Source organism: Ambystoma mexicanum, chromosome 5p (genome assembly GCF_040938575.1).
Source record: "Ambystoma mexicanum isolate Mex_15411 chromosome 5p, UKY_AmexF1_1, whole genome shotgun sequence".
NCBI classification, from domain to species: domain Eukaryota; kingdom Metazoa; phylum Chordata; class Amphibia; order Caudata; family Ambystomatidae; genus Ambystoma; species Ambystoma mexicanum.
In genome coordinates, this window is record NC_090930.1 from 1049259896 (window position 1) to 1049275272 (window position 15377).

Genomic DNA, 15377 nt, shown 5'->3' on the forward strand with positions numbered 1-15377 from the left:
TTGTACATGGTTCATAAGTCTCTATTTAATTCACTGGCTGACCCTGTTTCTGTTGCCCTCAGGGTTAACTTTTCATGACCGGGTCCAGACTATCTTGCATTCGAAATTGTCGCCATATATCCGCTGGTAGTATGCAGGAAAACAGCTGATCTATGTCGCCAAGCGTCGGTGGACCCGTTTTAAGGATTCTGTCAGTCTGGGTGTACCTTTTTGTTCTGGGTTTTGCCTGATGTCTATGTAATCATTAGTGAACGACAATAATTCCATTCTGTTCCATGGTACATGCACTAGGTGCCTTGGGTTGTCACCGTCAAACCCAGGAACCTCCCTCATGGGAAATGCTTGGACAACTGGCTTTGTTGGGGCTTCCATGATCCATTTCAGAAATCCTGGACTATTTTTGAACAATGTTTTGGATCAAGCTTATTGGTTCGCACCGCTTGGTCTATATCCAGATATTTATCGGGAAGAGGGTGTATCACCTCGTTATCGTTAAGCTCTTTATGCAACCTCCATATCCTTTTACTGATATCTAACACTAATGCTAGCACAAGTGTGTCTTGGCTCTGAGGCACATAGGTATCCACCTTCGTTATCCTCTATGCTCCCTTATTTATCCATGCCATCACTACTTTCTCTGGGGGGGGGCGGGGTGTGACCTGGAGCTCATGCTGTGAGGCTTTGTTTCGTCGGAGCTCCAGCGGCCATCCTGCAAATGATCCTACAATACTGTCCTTTCTCTGCTTATTTCAGCACGTACTTGATGATTATAGCCGGTGACAAACCTGCGGTAGGCTGCAGATGCCAATCCTCAGCTGACATACGGCTAACAGAGCGGAGGGCTAGGCTTACATGTGGAACGACTGACACCAGGCAAAATGGCGCCTGGCACACACGGCCCGGCTGGAGAACACCAGCATGATACTAGGTAGCGACACCCACAGCAACACAGCGAATAACCAAGAGTTAAGTGCAGGGGCAGCCCCCCTGTCTCGTGGAGGTGTCTGGGGGCCAATGGCATTGCAGCTGTGGCGGGGGAGGTGTGCGCAACCCCTGAGCCGTCACGGCGGAAGAATGGGACCCTGTCTGCACCAGCCTCTCAGCGGGCTGTGCTGCTGCCGGCATAGGAGACGCTGCATGGCAGGTGTTGGCTGACTGCAGGGGAGTCTGTACATCCCTGCCTGTGGAACGGAGAAGAGGAGCACCATCACAGTCTTGGGTGCTCCCTCCTCTCAAGAAACAGACATTAGATCCTCTCGTCCCCACCAACTGCCATCCTATCACCACGGTACCATTTATACTTAAAATACTGGACAAAGCCGCCTATAACCAAATTTAAAAACACCTAGAATTGCATAAACTCCTAGGAGACAATCTGGCTTCCGCCCACTACACGGAACGGAAACCGCCTTAATTGATTTAAAATCCCAAATTGATGAGCTGATAGACAAAGGGAAGACAGTACTTCTGCTCCTACTTGATCTCTCAGCTGCATTTGATATAGTAGACCATAAGGTCCTCTGTAGACACCTGGATTCTGCCGCTCACTTCTCCTCTGAGGCTATCAGATGGATTGAGTCATTCCTGAGCGAGAGAACTATGAGAGTATTCTCTCCATTGGCAGCCGCAGACCACACCCCATCCTGTGCGGTGTGCCTCAAGGCTCTTGTGTCTCTCCAACTCTATACAACATCTTCACCAAACCCTTGTTTGATGATCTGGACCATCTGGGTATCACCTTTACTAACTATGCAGAGGATGCACTTTTACTCCTCCCGCTTTCTGGGGATCATAGTAAGGACACAGAGTTGGTGAATAGGGTATATCTTATCATACAGGCATGGATGGCCACTCATGGCCTGTGCCCGAACGATGATAAGACTGAGTTGATAATTATGGGCATACATGCCAACATTAAAAAACTAGGCCAGGAATTTTCCTCATTCAACATCGACAGGAATATCATCAAAGTCTCCAAGGAAGTAAAAACCCTTGGTTTCTACCTTGATTCCACTTTGTCCTTTGCCGCACAGGTAAAAACCCTGGCCTCCACGACGGCCTATACTTGCAAGCTGATAAGAGCTGGCAAGCCATTCCTCTCCGATGACCGCTGCATGATCCTGGCCAGAGCCTTAATACTCTCTAGAATGGACTACTGTAATGCCCTATACAGTGGTGCTAATAAAATCACCAATCCGGAGGCTAAAAACAGTACAAAATAACGCCTTGAGAGCAGCACTTGGCATAAACAAAAGAACCCATATCTCCTCCATTAGACGCCAACATAAATGGCTGTCTACTGATAACAAAATACAGCTAAAGACGTTATCACTGACCCATAAAGCTTTAAATAATGCTGCCCCTAGTTACCTTCAGATAAGAATCTCTCTCAGACCAACTAGAGCTGGTAATGCTAATTGCCTGACAATACCTAAATACAGGCTTACCACGATTGGTGGTATTAGTTTCCCAGTGAAGGCTGCTAAAATATGGAACCTACTGCCACAAGACCTGAGAGCAGACTAACCCTACCTACACTTCAGAAAAAATGCTATCAAACATCTCATCTCTACAGCCCGCTACTCTCCTATCATTTAGGCTGTTTCCACATATGGCTGAGTATACTCCTACTCGCCCCATATTCCCATTTGAACTCTGTGTCACTGCTTATAAGACTATGTGCAATTTAATCTACTTTGAGACTCGGCACAATACTCAGTGTAATACTTTGTAACTTGTATATTTATATATTGTATATTTGTAACCATATAAGCCTATACTTGTATATTGTATATTTTGTAACCATGTTATACTTGTATATTTTGTAACCATGTAAGCCTTTCATTTTCTTATTGCTGCGCCCTGTTACCTACGGGTCTGGTGCGCATAAAAAGTGAATAAACAAACACGTGCCTCCCACGAGCAAAGCCATCAATCGAAAGCACACTGCGACGAGCGCAGAAGACCCTGAGCCCGGGACGCAGTGGTTAATAGACACGCTGCCCCAACAGTTGAACGTTTTTACGGCGCCTGCGCCGCCAGTGCACATCTCGAGGACCTGGTAAGCAGCACTGCGGGGGCGTATTGGTAATGGAACCCATTTGAAACCACCTCCACTGGTGGTGCGACTGCAGGTGCAGATTCACGCTGGCCCTCGGAGGGCAGCGCACCCCTGGTCTGGCCTCGACCCCACTACACATCTGCTCCTTGCCCCATGCTCCGGCTGGAGTCTGCCTGCTGAGCGAGGGCCCGAGCCTGGTGGTTAAACACTCTGCGGATGTGACAGGGGGAGACTGAAGGAACAGACTTGCAACAGTGTGCCCTGAGCAGCGAGGCAGAGGTCGAATTTCTTGTAGCATGAGCCTCCCTGCATGGAGCTTGTGTCCACCTAGGGCACACCAATGAGCCCCACCCCCTGCATACTTGAGCTCGGTCCGGTGCGTAGCCTGGTGCTTCCGGTGTGACTGGCCTGTGCAGCAGCCTGCTGAGGACTGGGCCAGACCCCTAGACTGTTAGCGCCTCAGTTGCTGGTGCCCCCAATCCCCCTCTGTATTGAATCATGTTCTCGAGTGAACACACCTGGGCGCACAGGCAATAACTAGGGTCACAGGTGAACAAGATGGCAGACTGCTAAACCACACAGATATTGCGCTTGAACAGGCACCAATCAAGGGTGGCGATTCCCCACTGCAAGCACTTCTGCAGCCCTGTTGAGCACTTGAATACGCAGAGACAAGAGGAGCACACAATGCAACAGCCTGCATGCCAATAACTTAATCTAGGCCAGACCCCCAGGCGACTCCACCATGCGCATCTTTGCGCCCTATCTGGGAGATCTGCACAGCACCGCAACCAACCATACTACGCCGGTCCTGATGTGGCTTGCTCACTGCAGTATCAGCCAGACTAAGGCATTGCTAGGAAGTTCCAGGCCCGCCCGAGGCCTCGCACAGAGTCAACAGCAGGGACAGGCTTAGACCATAACTCATTCTTAGAGGTCTGGCAGGGCCTCACAAGTTCGAGACCTGTAATAGCTACCAGGACAAGATCATAGCCGAGTAGAAGAGACTCTGTGCCCATATACGGCGTCGTACGCTCTGACCCTCAAGATCAGGCACCATGTTCCCAACCAAAAATAAACACCAGGGCACCATCATGGACTCCTTTTGCAGGCCTCTGGAAGTCAGTCACCAGTCCCAATAGCAGGTGAAACGAGAACGGTAGATGGTGGCTCTCAAGCAGACCCACAGGAGGATGAATTACTTGCAGCTATTGCGGCCTTGAGATCCTCCCTAGAACACAGAATTGATGAGGTCAAGCTAGATGGGCAACTTCTACGTCAGGATGTGAAATCTATTGCAGAGCAGGTCACGATCACCTAAATACAGACACTGCTGCCACCACGACGACCTAGCCACCCAGCAGAAAACACTGGAGCCCAAGAACCGCTTCTTGGAACAAAGAGCCGAAGATGGGGAGGGCTGCTCCCGTAGAAACAATGTCGGAGTCCTGGGCAACCCGGAAGGCACGGAGGGCAGGGACCCAACAACTTACATAGAGAATCTGTTCCTGCAGGAAGTCGGCCCTGGAAAACTATCACAATGATTTGCAGTTGAGCGGGCCACTGATCCCTACAAAAAAGACCTACACCTGGATCATACCCTCGCCCTATAATTGCAGAAATCCTAAACTTCAGAGATTGGGAAGTGCTTCTACAATTCCCCAGCAAAGGTGGAAGGATACAGAGAGGCAGCTCAACGTAACCATCTACCCAGATTACACCCCCTTAGTGCAGCAGCAACGGAATAGATGTATCTCAATCCAAGCCGGGCTACGGCAGAAGGGGATCAAATACATGTTCATTTACCCAGCTAGACTGAAAGTGATACACGAGGGAAAGTCGTAGGCAGTAACGATGTGGATGGAGCACAACAACCTGGACACACATGATAACCCTCCACACCGAGATGACGGAGCCAGCGCCTCCTCGGCAACAGCCACAGACAATCCGGGCAGCTGGCCACCATAATATGGTACCTGTAGACTGACAACAGTCTCACTTCGTCATACAACAACTTGATGTTGTTTTTTAGCACGGCATAATCCTCATCTTTTTGACTAAGAAATCGATAGCAATCCCCTAGCAAGATGGTTGCGTTTCGGCACCACACGTAGATGTGCGCATGTGCACAGTTACCATAGTGACAGGGTGTTTATCCTTGCGATACACGGAATGGCTGGGCTTACACATCGGCCGATCCGGCTCGCATAGACGCCGCAAGGAGACACAGCGAGGTAAGGTTATATTATAAATGTGACATTACTGATTTTTTTAACATTACAATGATGAGGTTGGATTGTACATTGGCTAAAAGGGATGCGCGTATTAATAAAAGCATACACGTAGATGTTGCTGATGCTCAGAATGGCTTCTGCCTTTAGTTGTTGGCGCTCATGCGCTTGCGGCGAGCATCCATAAACTATAAATGTATCGATGCGGAAGTGTAATACCGCGTTTCGAATACAACATAAATATGGAGATGTGAGTAACCGGCATGATGGTTTAAGACCGATTTATGTAACACTGAAGCACTTACCGCATGTACTCGCGGTTGACTATTTTATTAGTGCGCAGAGGAGAGACCATATTGAACATCTCCTTTAACTATAGAAAGTGTATAGCCTATGCACCCGCTGCAAAATTAATAATGCAAATTACTCCCTGGTATGATCGGGCGTGAGTTATTATACATGTCTTAACATTAATATCACACGTAGTACAAGACTATTGGGTATACGGAACATGGCGTTCAGCTTTTGATACTGAAGCAATGTTCTGTACTATCCACCTAGGTACCTAGTGAAGTGTAAGACGAGTGTCTTTATCCCCCAAACACTGATGAAAAATATCACTCCAGTATGATGCACACCAGAACACTGGAAGATTAATTGTGGTGCATACATCAAGGTAAACTAGGATACATATTCATTCCCAGTTGAATAGAAAGCGACTAATAACTGGGTCAATTTAGTGATGCAAGTTCTTGTGTTATGCAGGACAAGAAACTGTGAGAACTGATACCTAATTGGAAGTAAATGCCAACCGAAAGTTTGAAGGATGAACCAGCAAGTGAGGTTGGTGTGTCTTGGATTCACTAAAATAGTGTAAATATTAACAATACAGAATTACCCTTATTAAAGTAAGTCTTGTGGTTAATTTCAGGGACACAGAGGAATGTGGACCAAATTTTGAAGATAACATTTTAAGTTGAAAAAGCCCTGATGAAGGATGTTCTATCCCAAATATGTCGGCTAACAGTGAAAGACAAACAGTGAAACAATAGAATTATTAATTTAACGGTGTTTGGATTACGGGAAAGCAATCCTTTGTTTGATTGCTATGATACAGGAACAAATGTATATGAGGACAGCTAGAGTCCTGCACTGTGTACTTTGTTTTTATTGAAAACGTATGTAACCCTTCTTTGGTGTAATTAAACCTGGTATACTTGTATTTTGTTTTAATTTGAGTAAAAAAAACTCAGAAGTATGAAAAAAAATGTGTAGAATCACTATTTTGAATGACTTTATTGTAAACATAACCGAATGCCAAATTACTACACCATAGACCTTGGTATCAGTGTATGCTAAGGTGCTTAGGAGGTAATTGTTCCCCAATAGAGTGCATAGGGGTTACCTGTTGGAAACAGGGTAGCTAGGTATAAATTGGCAACAGTCTCGCTTTGTCAACGACCGCACCTTTAGTGCTGGTATGATACCTTACTGGAGGTTGGACCGGCAGCCTCAAAGCAGACTGAGGTGATCGGCACTACCTACCATGTAAATTGTTGCTATTTAATCAGAGCCGGCGAACATGCCCACCGAGATTTAATGGAACTCGCCCGATCCATCCGTATGGTCGACACAACCTCAGTGTTGACCTATCAGGCTGGTACATGCTGAAGGCATACTCTCACGCAGGCGGCGGATGGCCCGAACGGGTTAAACCTGTTGGGCACTGTTTGTACCCCATGTTTTGGGGCTTGTTCAAGTTTAGTTCTTTATACCCAACTAATGCAAGATTCTGACTACTGCCCAAATACCTATACAAAGTCAAGGGTCAAATGATATCATCTATTATGTGATAGACGCAGTGCCGACACATACTAAACACGAAACTAGTGAGGTACTGCTTACGCCACCACACACAGACACAGCTTGAGGCATCACACTCCAGGACCCCATAACGAAAAACACAAATAATGGCGCGGATTAAGATCATGACATGGAATGTGAGGGGCCTCTGCACTTACATACGCAGGAATAGAATCAAATTATATCTCAGCGCAAAAAAGAGTTCAGTAGCCTTACTACAGGAAACCCATCTGACGGCTGCAGAGCAAGAGGCAGTAGCGAAATGCTGTGGAGGTTACGGTACATGGCTCCCCATATTCTTGGTATGCTAGAGGAGTCTTTATCTGGATCGCCAGTTCACTCCCATTTCAGTTACTAAACCGCGAAAGGGATGCAGAGGGCTGGTGCATCACCCTCCGAGGTTATCTGGGCAATACAGAACTGGCCATAGTTGACTCTTATTTTCCGAATCATGCGATACCTGCACACATCCAGGCACTATGCACACGAATGACCCCACACAGACGCCTTCTTTATCTGGGTTGGGGACTCCATTGCGTATGAGACCTAGTATATGATGGGTCCACACCACCTAAGTGCGGTCTCCCCCTAGCCACAATAGCACTTAACAATGCCGTAGCTGGCTTTGCCCTGGTTGACATTTGGGGAGAACGTCGCCCGAAGTTGAGAAAATACTCTTTATTCCTCCCCACATAACCTGCACAACAGGATAGATTATGTCTTTGCTGGCACTGACCAACTGCACAAATCTACGAGTGCTCAGTACAAGGGCCGTACTATATCAGACCACTCCCCACTTATCTCATGGGACAGCGTGATGCCCAACACACCTGTCCTGACATGGCGCACGCACACGGACGCACTGACAGATCTTGCTTTTAGAGAGCAACTCCGTGTCAAATTAGAACTTTTCCTGAAAGAAAATATTGGCAGCGTAAATAGTTGGACTGTCTGCGAAACCTCAAAGGTGGTAACCAGAGGTGAGATTATTGCTGGGGCAGGCGGCATCCCCAAACAATTGAGAGAGGAGCTTGAGATTGCTGAGGCCAAAGTCAAAGAACTAGAGAAGCTACACCTAAACGCGCCATCTGCTGCGTGAACCCTCAGGGAGACTCGGTCACGATGCTGGGCCACTTGGGAGAAATTGTCACTAAGACAGGTCTGACAGGGAGACAAGTCTGGGAAACTGCTTGCCTGGCCATCTAGAAATGAATACCCTAGAGCCTCAATCACTCTTCTACAAGATGAATGCGGAGAACCTTGGAGTGCACAGCGAGCAATTAATTATATATTGGCTACCTAGTATGCCAAATTATATAGCCACAGCACTCAAATAGCTGATAAAATTGCAGAAGTCTTCACAAAGATTGATCTCCCACACCTCGCGATTAGTCAGCGTGACCTCCTAGACCAACCCTTCGCCCTATTAGACCTGGAGGAAGTAATCACCACGCTGGCTTCAGGCAAGACCCTGCCGGCGGAATTTTATAAAACTTATCAATCTACACTAGCCCCAACGCTCTTAAGTCTTTAAAGAGGCCTTTGACAACAGCAAACTCCCGAACACAATGCATGAAACGTGGGTGGTTCCCATCCTTGGAAACCTGTGGAAACATGCGATTCGTACCGCCCCTGGCCATGCTCAATTATGACGTCAAACTACAAACCACTATGCTAGCCTCACGGCTTTGCCAGTGCATTGCTGCACTAATACATCCAGACCAAAACGGGTATGTACCTGGTCGCAGTACCACTTCAACCTGCGCACATTCTAAACACGTAATTGACCAAACTCAAAGTGGCTCAGAACAATGTGTAGTGACATCACTAGATGCGGTCAAAGCCTTCGATTCAGTGTATTGGGAGTGGATAGAGGCTGCACTATATGGGGCTCTGGAGCGTTTTTCTCACCATGGGTCAAAATACTGTACACTTCCCCTACAGCTAGAGTCAAGCCAGGCCGGCACATATCGAGACAGGGGGCCATACAAAGGGTAACCTGACAAGGATGCCCGCTCTGCCAATGCTGTAAATATTAGCATTCAAACCAATAGCATATTTAAGACAAGAGTACCTGGAGGCGGAGATTCACATAGGGGGCACCACACCCCACCTCTCATTATACGCAGAAGATGTACTGCTATACCTATGCCAACTGCGCCATAACTTACCTATAATGCTAGAGGTCCTAGACGATTTTGCCAGATTATCGGGGATTACCTACAATAAGCTTAAATCCTGTCTATTCGCTCTAGCAGGACTAAGTGGCACCAAAGAGACTCTGCGCCCGAATGGGGCCTGAAATGGGAACATGACTCTTTAAGGTATCTGGGCATACGAATCACACATACTCCAGAAAGGACACATGCCCTGACCACACAGAGGGCAGTGGAGGGCATTAAAATGTCAATGGTATTTTGGTCCTGATTGCCCCCCTCGCTTATGGGAAGGTGGGTATCATGAAGATGATCCTTCTACCTAGGCTCTTGAATAGCTTCACCAGTGTTGCCTTCTACATTGGAGCCCCCTTCTTCCAGGAACTGGAAAGCGCACTAAGCTTTTTATGGGGCCTGAAGAGACAGACTGGCCATCCCCACCGTGTCCCTGCCCTTTGAGCAGGGAGGTGGCCAACTGCCACGGCTGGAATACTACTATTTGGCAGCACAACTTAGCTTTATTGCTAAAGGGTTGTCAGACGAAACCACTACAGAACTTGCATTGCTTAGCTTTTTGATAAGCCCAGTGTTACTAAGGGAAGTATTATGGTACCCGGGGAGCAAACACGGAACTTACCCATTGCTATTAAGAGTGGGCAGACGTGTCCGGTCGAGAACACAGAAAATATTGAGGCTCCAGCACCCCTACTCCCCCAATAACCCCATCTTGATTAACACAGTGGGATGCAGAGGAACTGAAAGTTGTGTGATGTTGGGAGGGATTGGGTATTGCCAACTGTGGAGACATGTACGAAAATGGAACGTATAGAGAACTCGCTGACCTCATGCGAAATGAGGGTCACACAGGGGGGGGGCAGTTCCTAAAATATATGAGAATAACTAAATTTGCTACGCATACCTGACCGGACTGGCCCGCTGAACGCCAACAAAATACCCTTTTGGCACTAATGTATGACTTTGACGATAGCTGGAAGCATGCATCCAGGCTATACAGGGGCCTCTAGGAAAGCACAAACCTCAAACTCGCGAAGCTTAAGACACAATGGGAGGAGGACTTGGGGTAGACCTTACCGATAAAGCAATGGGCATGGACACTTGATTTCATTAAAAATGGGTTGCGCAATGCGAGATTCAGACTTATCCAGGTCAATTTGCTCCATCACATGTATAGGACTCCTTCCAGAGTTGCTAGCTAAAAAAAATGCACTGTCCAACTTTCCCCAGTGCGATCAGGAGAACGCCCACTTAATGCACATGCTCTGGGAATGAGAGATACCACAGTGTTTTTGGTCCCAAGTTAAACATATCAGTGAAACTGCATTGATTAAGTGATACAAGTGGAATCTGCTGGAGTGCATACTAGGAGCGTACGCCAGATCTTGCAAATACAAACATATCTCTAAATTCATGAGCCTGGCTTGTATATTAGCCAAGGGCTGCATAACTATGACCTGGATAGCACGCAAAGGCCCACTCTTTGAAATATGGCTAAGGGAAATGCAACGTTGGTGCGAAGCTGAGACCACTGCTTCGGGCCGCTCAATAAATGTACATGGGGCGGAGGGGGAGACGGCGTTGTGCTCAACTTTGAAGCATGGAAGTAGTTCGTAAACTCTGCCCTTTACCCATCTGATGACAGACCACCATGGACTCATCTCAAATTTGTAACAGGATTTACACCCATCACTCCCCTTCACACTGGATTCAAATGAGCTGTGTTGGACCCTTCTCCCTGTTGAATGACTCACAGAGCACTGCATATTTGACCTCCCCGCCCCAATGGCAAAAGTTGGGTTATTGTCCTGGGTATGGCAGCGGAAACCTGTATTTGCTTCCTCCTAACATGGTTTGGGTATCTAGTTGTTTGTTTTTCCTTTTCTCTCTACTTTCCTTCTTCCTTCTCCCTATATCATTGTTGGTTTATTGGACCAGATTGTTTTAAGTTGTACAAAAAAATCACTACTTTCTCTGCGGCCTCTTTGTCCTTAATCGCAATGCTGCAAGCATGGGGATGTATATAATCTGAATCATCAGCCCTGTGATAAGAGGACAGAGGGGGGTCTTTTGAGCAACAGACGTTACAATTGCGGATCTGACTCTTCAGGAGTCATTTCAGAAGTCGGGCTGAGGGAGTTCTTGCCACAAACTCATTTTTATTCACATTATATCTTCTCGTTCCCCTTGGTTCCATACCTCCTTTTATTTGTTTGTGCTCATACGCACGAGCCTCATCTCTGTCCGACTGGGGTTTTTTCTTTTTAATTTGAGCCGCTCATAGACTTTTGTCTAGCAAAATCTTCCCATTGTCTGTTTCTCATTGCCAGGGTATAATTGCCTTATCGCCTTTTGCGGCTAATGCTTCTTAGTTACCCTATTTTCTCCAGGTTAAAAGATCCATGGCCAGGACACTAACTCGGAGTTGGTGGCGGTGTACGTATGCCGTTCTCACAAAGAACACCACCCCCAAGCCCTTTTTAATCATCAATTCCCACCCCTGCGTACCTTCTGGGGGAGTTGGAACCTGCTACTCCAGAACACTGCAACAGGCTTTACAACATCTCACCCCACAAAACATCGTCTTAGTGCATGAGCTACCCATGGTCTCAACTTGTGATCACAAGGTGTATCTCCCTATGGCTCATTTAACACCATGCTCCCACAGATAATACAGCGCTACACGCTGGTTCACAATTCATCCATAATACATTATTGCGCTTATCACATCATACATATACCACAGCCAAAATGGTCTCAACCAATTCAGTTGTCTGTGCCGGCTTCCCTCTGTCCAACAAGCGGGGACCTCGGTCGCAGAGGATCAGCATGTCGAGGAAATTGGCTGGCGGGCGAAAGCCATGGCTGCAGGAAACCTCAGTCCACATCATGCTGTGTGCTCCATGTCCTCCACTGTCCACTGCTTGTTCCCTGACCAAGGCACACTGTCCAACTGGATTCTCTCCGGGACGAGGTCTCATCTGAGTCGCCATTTCTGTGGGAAACGACCCATTCAAAATGCCCGCTTGTGGACACAAACGCCAGGAATGAGATGCAGCACAGAACTCATATGACAATCAAAGTTTTATTTATACAGACTGTGCTTGAGCAGAGAGCGAACAAGAGCAACAGCTTTGTTCAGGCCTCTGTCTTCTTGTTAAAAAATCTTCATATTTATACATTTTGACCAGCAGGATTACATGATCCATAATTACCACAAAAGTAGCACAGCAAATATAATAAGCACCAGATGTATTCTCAGCACACAATGTCATGTTGCTTCATGTTTGATAGTTTGGAATGCACGTTGGCAAGCAAGGTAGACCGAATTCGCCCACTGAGCGTATTCCTGTCTTCCAAGCGACACGCTGAAGGTGTACTGCTTGTTCATCGAGTGGTCGTGCATGTGTTCGAGCTAAGTTAACACTGCTGTTTTAAGGACAGTTTAAATGAAAGCCTTGCTGAGGACTTGTACCCATGCCATCTGAACTTGCCTAATGTGACATGTACTGTGTAAGCTCATGAAAAATCAGTGGCACTACTTAGATTCAACACAGTGCTAGCTTTTGTCGGGTGTAGTCGGGAGCCCAGGCATAAATGTATCTGGATAAGAACACAAGGTAATCTGTGTCCAACTTCTCCTTGATATACCTTCCACCTGCCCATACCTAAACATCTGGGACTCCTTCTTTTTTGGAGACAATCCCTTGGCAGGGGTTGATCACCAACTTGGTCCCCATTCTCTTTTTTTGGAGACAGTCTCGGGTGAGGCAAGGGTGTGTGGAGTCCTCTGGGGTATTCTTTATCACCTGTGGTTATTTATATGCACACCATGCAGTAAACAACCCAAATGCTACCCAATATGCATATTTGAGTAGTATTTTGAGGCCCAGTAGCATTTAAAGTATTGCATGTTTTACCATTATTGCTGTGCTCCCAATGAGGAACCTCTGGCAAACGTTATGGATTGATTATCTAGTTTGTTGTATTTCAATACAATACTTGCGAAGGAATGTCATACGTTTTTTTTTTTTTTTTTTCCAGAACTAGTATTCTAAAATATTCCTGATGATTCTTCTACAATTCACCAGTAGGAAGCTGCTTTCCAGGGTGTGCTGTCGGCTGAAGCCAGCCTCTGCTGGAACACAAGAGATTTGTTGGGAAATGTCTCGTTTAAGTTCTAGTAAGTAGCACTCACTAATTCCTACCTTTGCATATCTTTAGAGGAGAGATTTAATTCCAGTTCTAGGGAGTCTCTCATATCTTTATAGGTAAATACCATTTCCTGTCTGTTTTTGATAGTGTGTGTTAAACTGCCCTGGCATGGCTCAACTCCCTCGTACACAAGGAAATAACCTTCAGCACAGTGATGCTTCGGTTGGATCCGACATCTGAAATGAGCAATAATGGTTGTGGCGTAATGTCCTGATTTGGTGTGGTTTGTGGCTGTTGAAACGTGATTACAAAGTGAAGTGCATTTCACAATGGTAGTCTTCTGTTGAGATTTCAGGCCTTCCAGAAGACCGGTTTTGTACATTTGAAATTTGAAAGTGGATGTACTACAGTGCTCTGTGATAAGTTGGAGGAATTTCCCATGGCAGGGTTTTCATTATGCCCACCTTTCACCCACTTACTAAGAAAACATGAATGCTGTACATTGGGAAGGTGTGAGGGGGGACAAATCATGAATGAACGCCTGTTAAAATCTTTGCTGCACTACTGGTCGCTGCTATACTTCAAGTGTATGCTGAAGCTGAACATGGCAGATTTATTTTTAATATACAGACTTCTGGAAAAGAGCAACAGCAATTCCCGACTTTGTTATATTCAGTATTGCTTAGTTCATCATTTCCACTGGGGTTCATTGATGCATCCTTTAAGGCTCTTGTGATCAAACCGCACCAATTGCTTATTACCAACTTCATTTGATAACATTTGGTCCACGTTGTGATTGTAGTTCACTTTTTGATGACCCTTTTTGCATGATTTATTTTTTTAAACCTTTTATAAAACAGTCAGAACATAGAGCACACTGCAATTCTGATTAACACATTACATGTACATGTTACTTTCTTGTATCAAGGGTTTATGATTCATTTACAATACACCTTAATAGTCATTTGGGGACACAAGCTCAAATTTAGCAAGAAAAGATCTGAATGGTGACCAAATGTCTTAAGGTCGGATTGTGTGGGAAACTGTTTGGATAAAGCCTTCTTCGCATTCATTTACATATATCATGTCCTGCAGGTCAGAGTAGGTGCAGTTTTAGATTTCCAGCATTTTTGTATGTTTCTTTTTGCCAAGGTGGAGGCCAGATTGAACACCCTGCACGTTTTTATGGGGGCCTTCCCGATGTCTCCCAGAAGGTATTTAATAGGAGCAAGTGGAATGGGGATGTCATTCACAGTATTGGCCACTGCCCCCCAGAATTCAAGTATCGGAGGGCATGCCCAATACATGTGGAAAGAGCATGCATGTTCGGCCGCACTCTTAGGGCAGCCAGGTGATACTTCGGGGCAGAATTTCGCCACTTTCATGGGGGTGAGAGGTGTAAATGGTTCAGGATCTTGAATTGAATCCATCTCAAGTGTGCAGTGATTTACACCGATTTGGTAAGTCCACTGCATTTCATCAATAGATGAGCCTAAGTCCCGCTCCCATAAACATTTCATGGAGTTACAAGAGGTAGTATGAGTTTGTATCCTTTTATACAATCTAGAGGTTCCACAGCTAACCCCTTGGACACCTTGACAGCAGGTACAAATGGGTGTGTTATTGGTTCTTCTGGAAAGGAGGGCCACAGACTCTGAAATGTTGCTCTCATCCTATGTTACTGAAGGGACCGAGAGGGTCTGTGGCCTAATTTAGCCACAAAGTCAGCCAGCGACACAAACTTCCCATCCGGGAACATATCCCCTAGTGTTAAATAGGCATGCGGGTCCCATGCATTCGTAATGGTCAGGTCATATGTGGGGGCTATCCCAGGAAAACGCCACAAGGGAGAAGTACTGTTACAGGGGCAACCAATGCCAAGCCTCTTAAATATTC

General features: G+C 46.3%; 1 protein-coding gene across 1 annotated transcript in view; it reads left to right on the forward strand.

Moving 5' to 3' along the window:
• Positions 1-15377, forward strand: part of SIRT5 (sirtuin 5) — a 337432-nt gene that overhangs the window by 57508 nt on the left and 264547 nt on the right. The window contains exon 2 of the mRNA XM_069613545.1: positions 13371-13509. Within this exon, the coding sequence (XP_069469646.1) occupies positions 13395-13509 (115 nt within the window). The 5' untranslated portion in view covers positions 13371-13394. The remainder of the gene's footprint in view (positions 1-13370; positions 13510-15377) is intronic.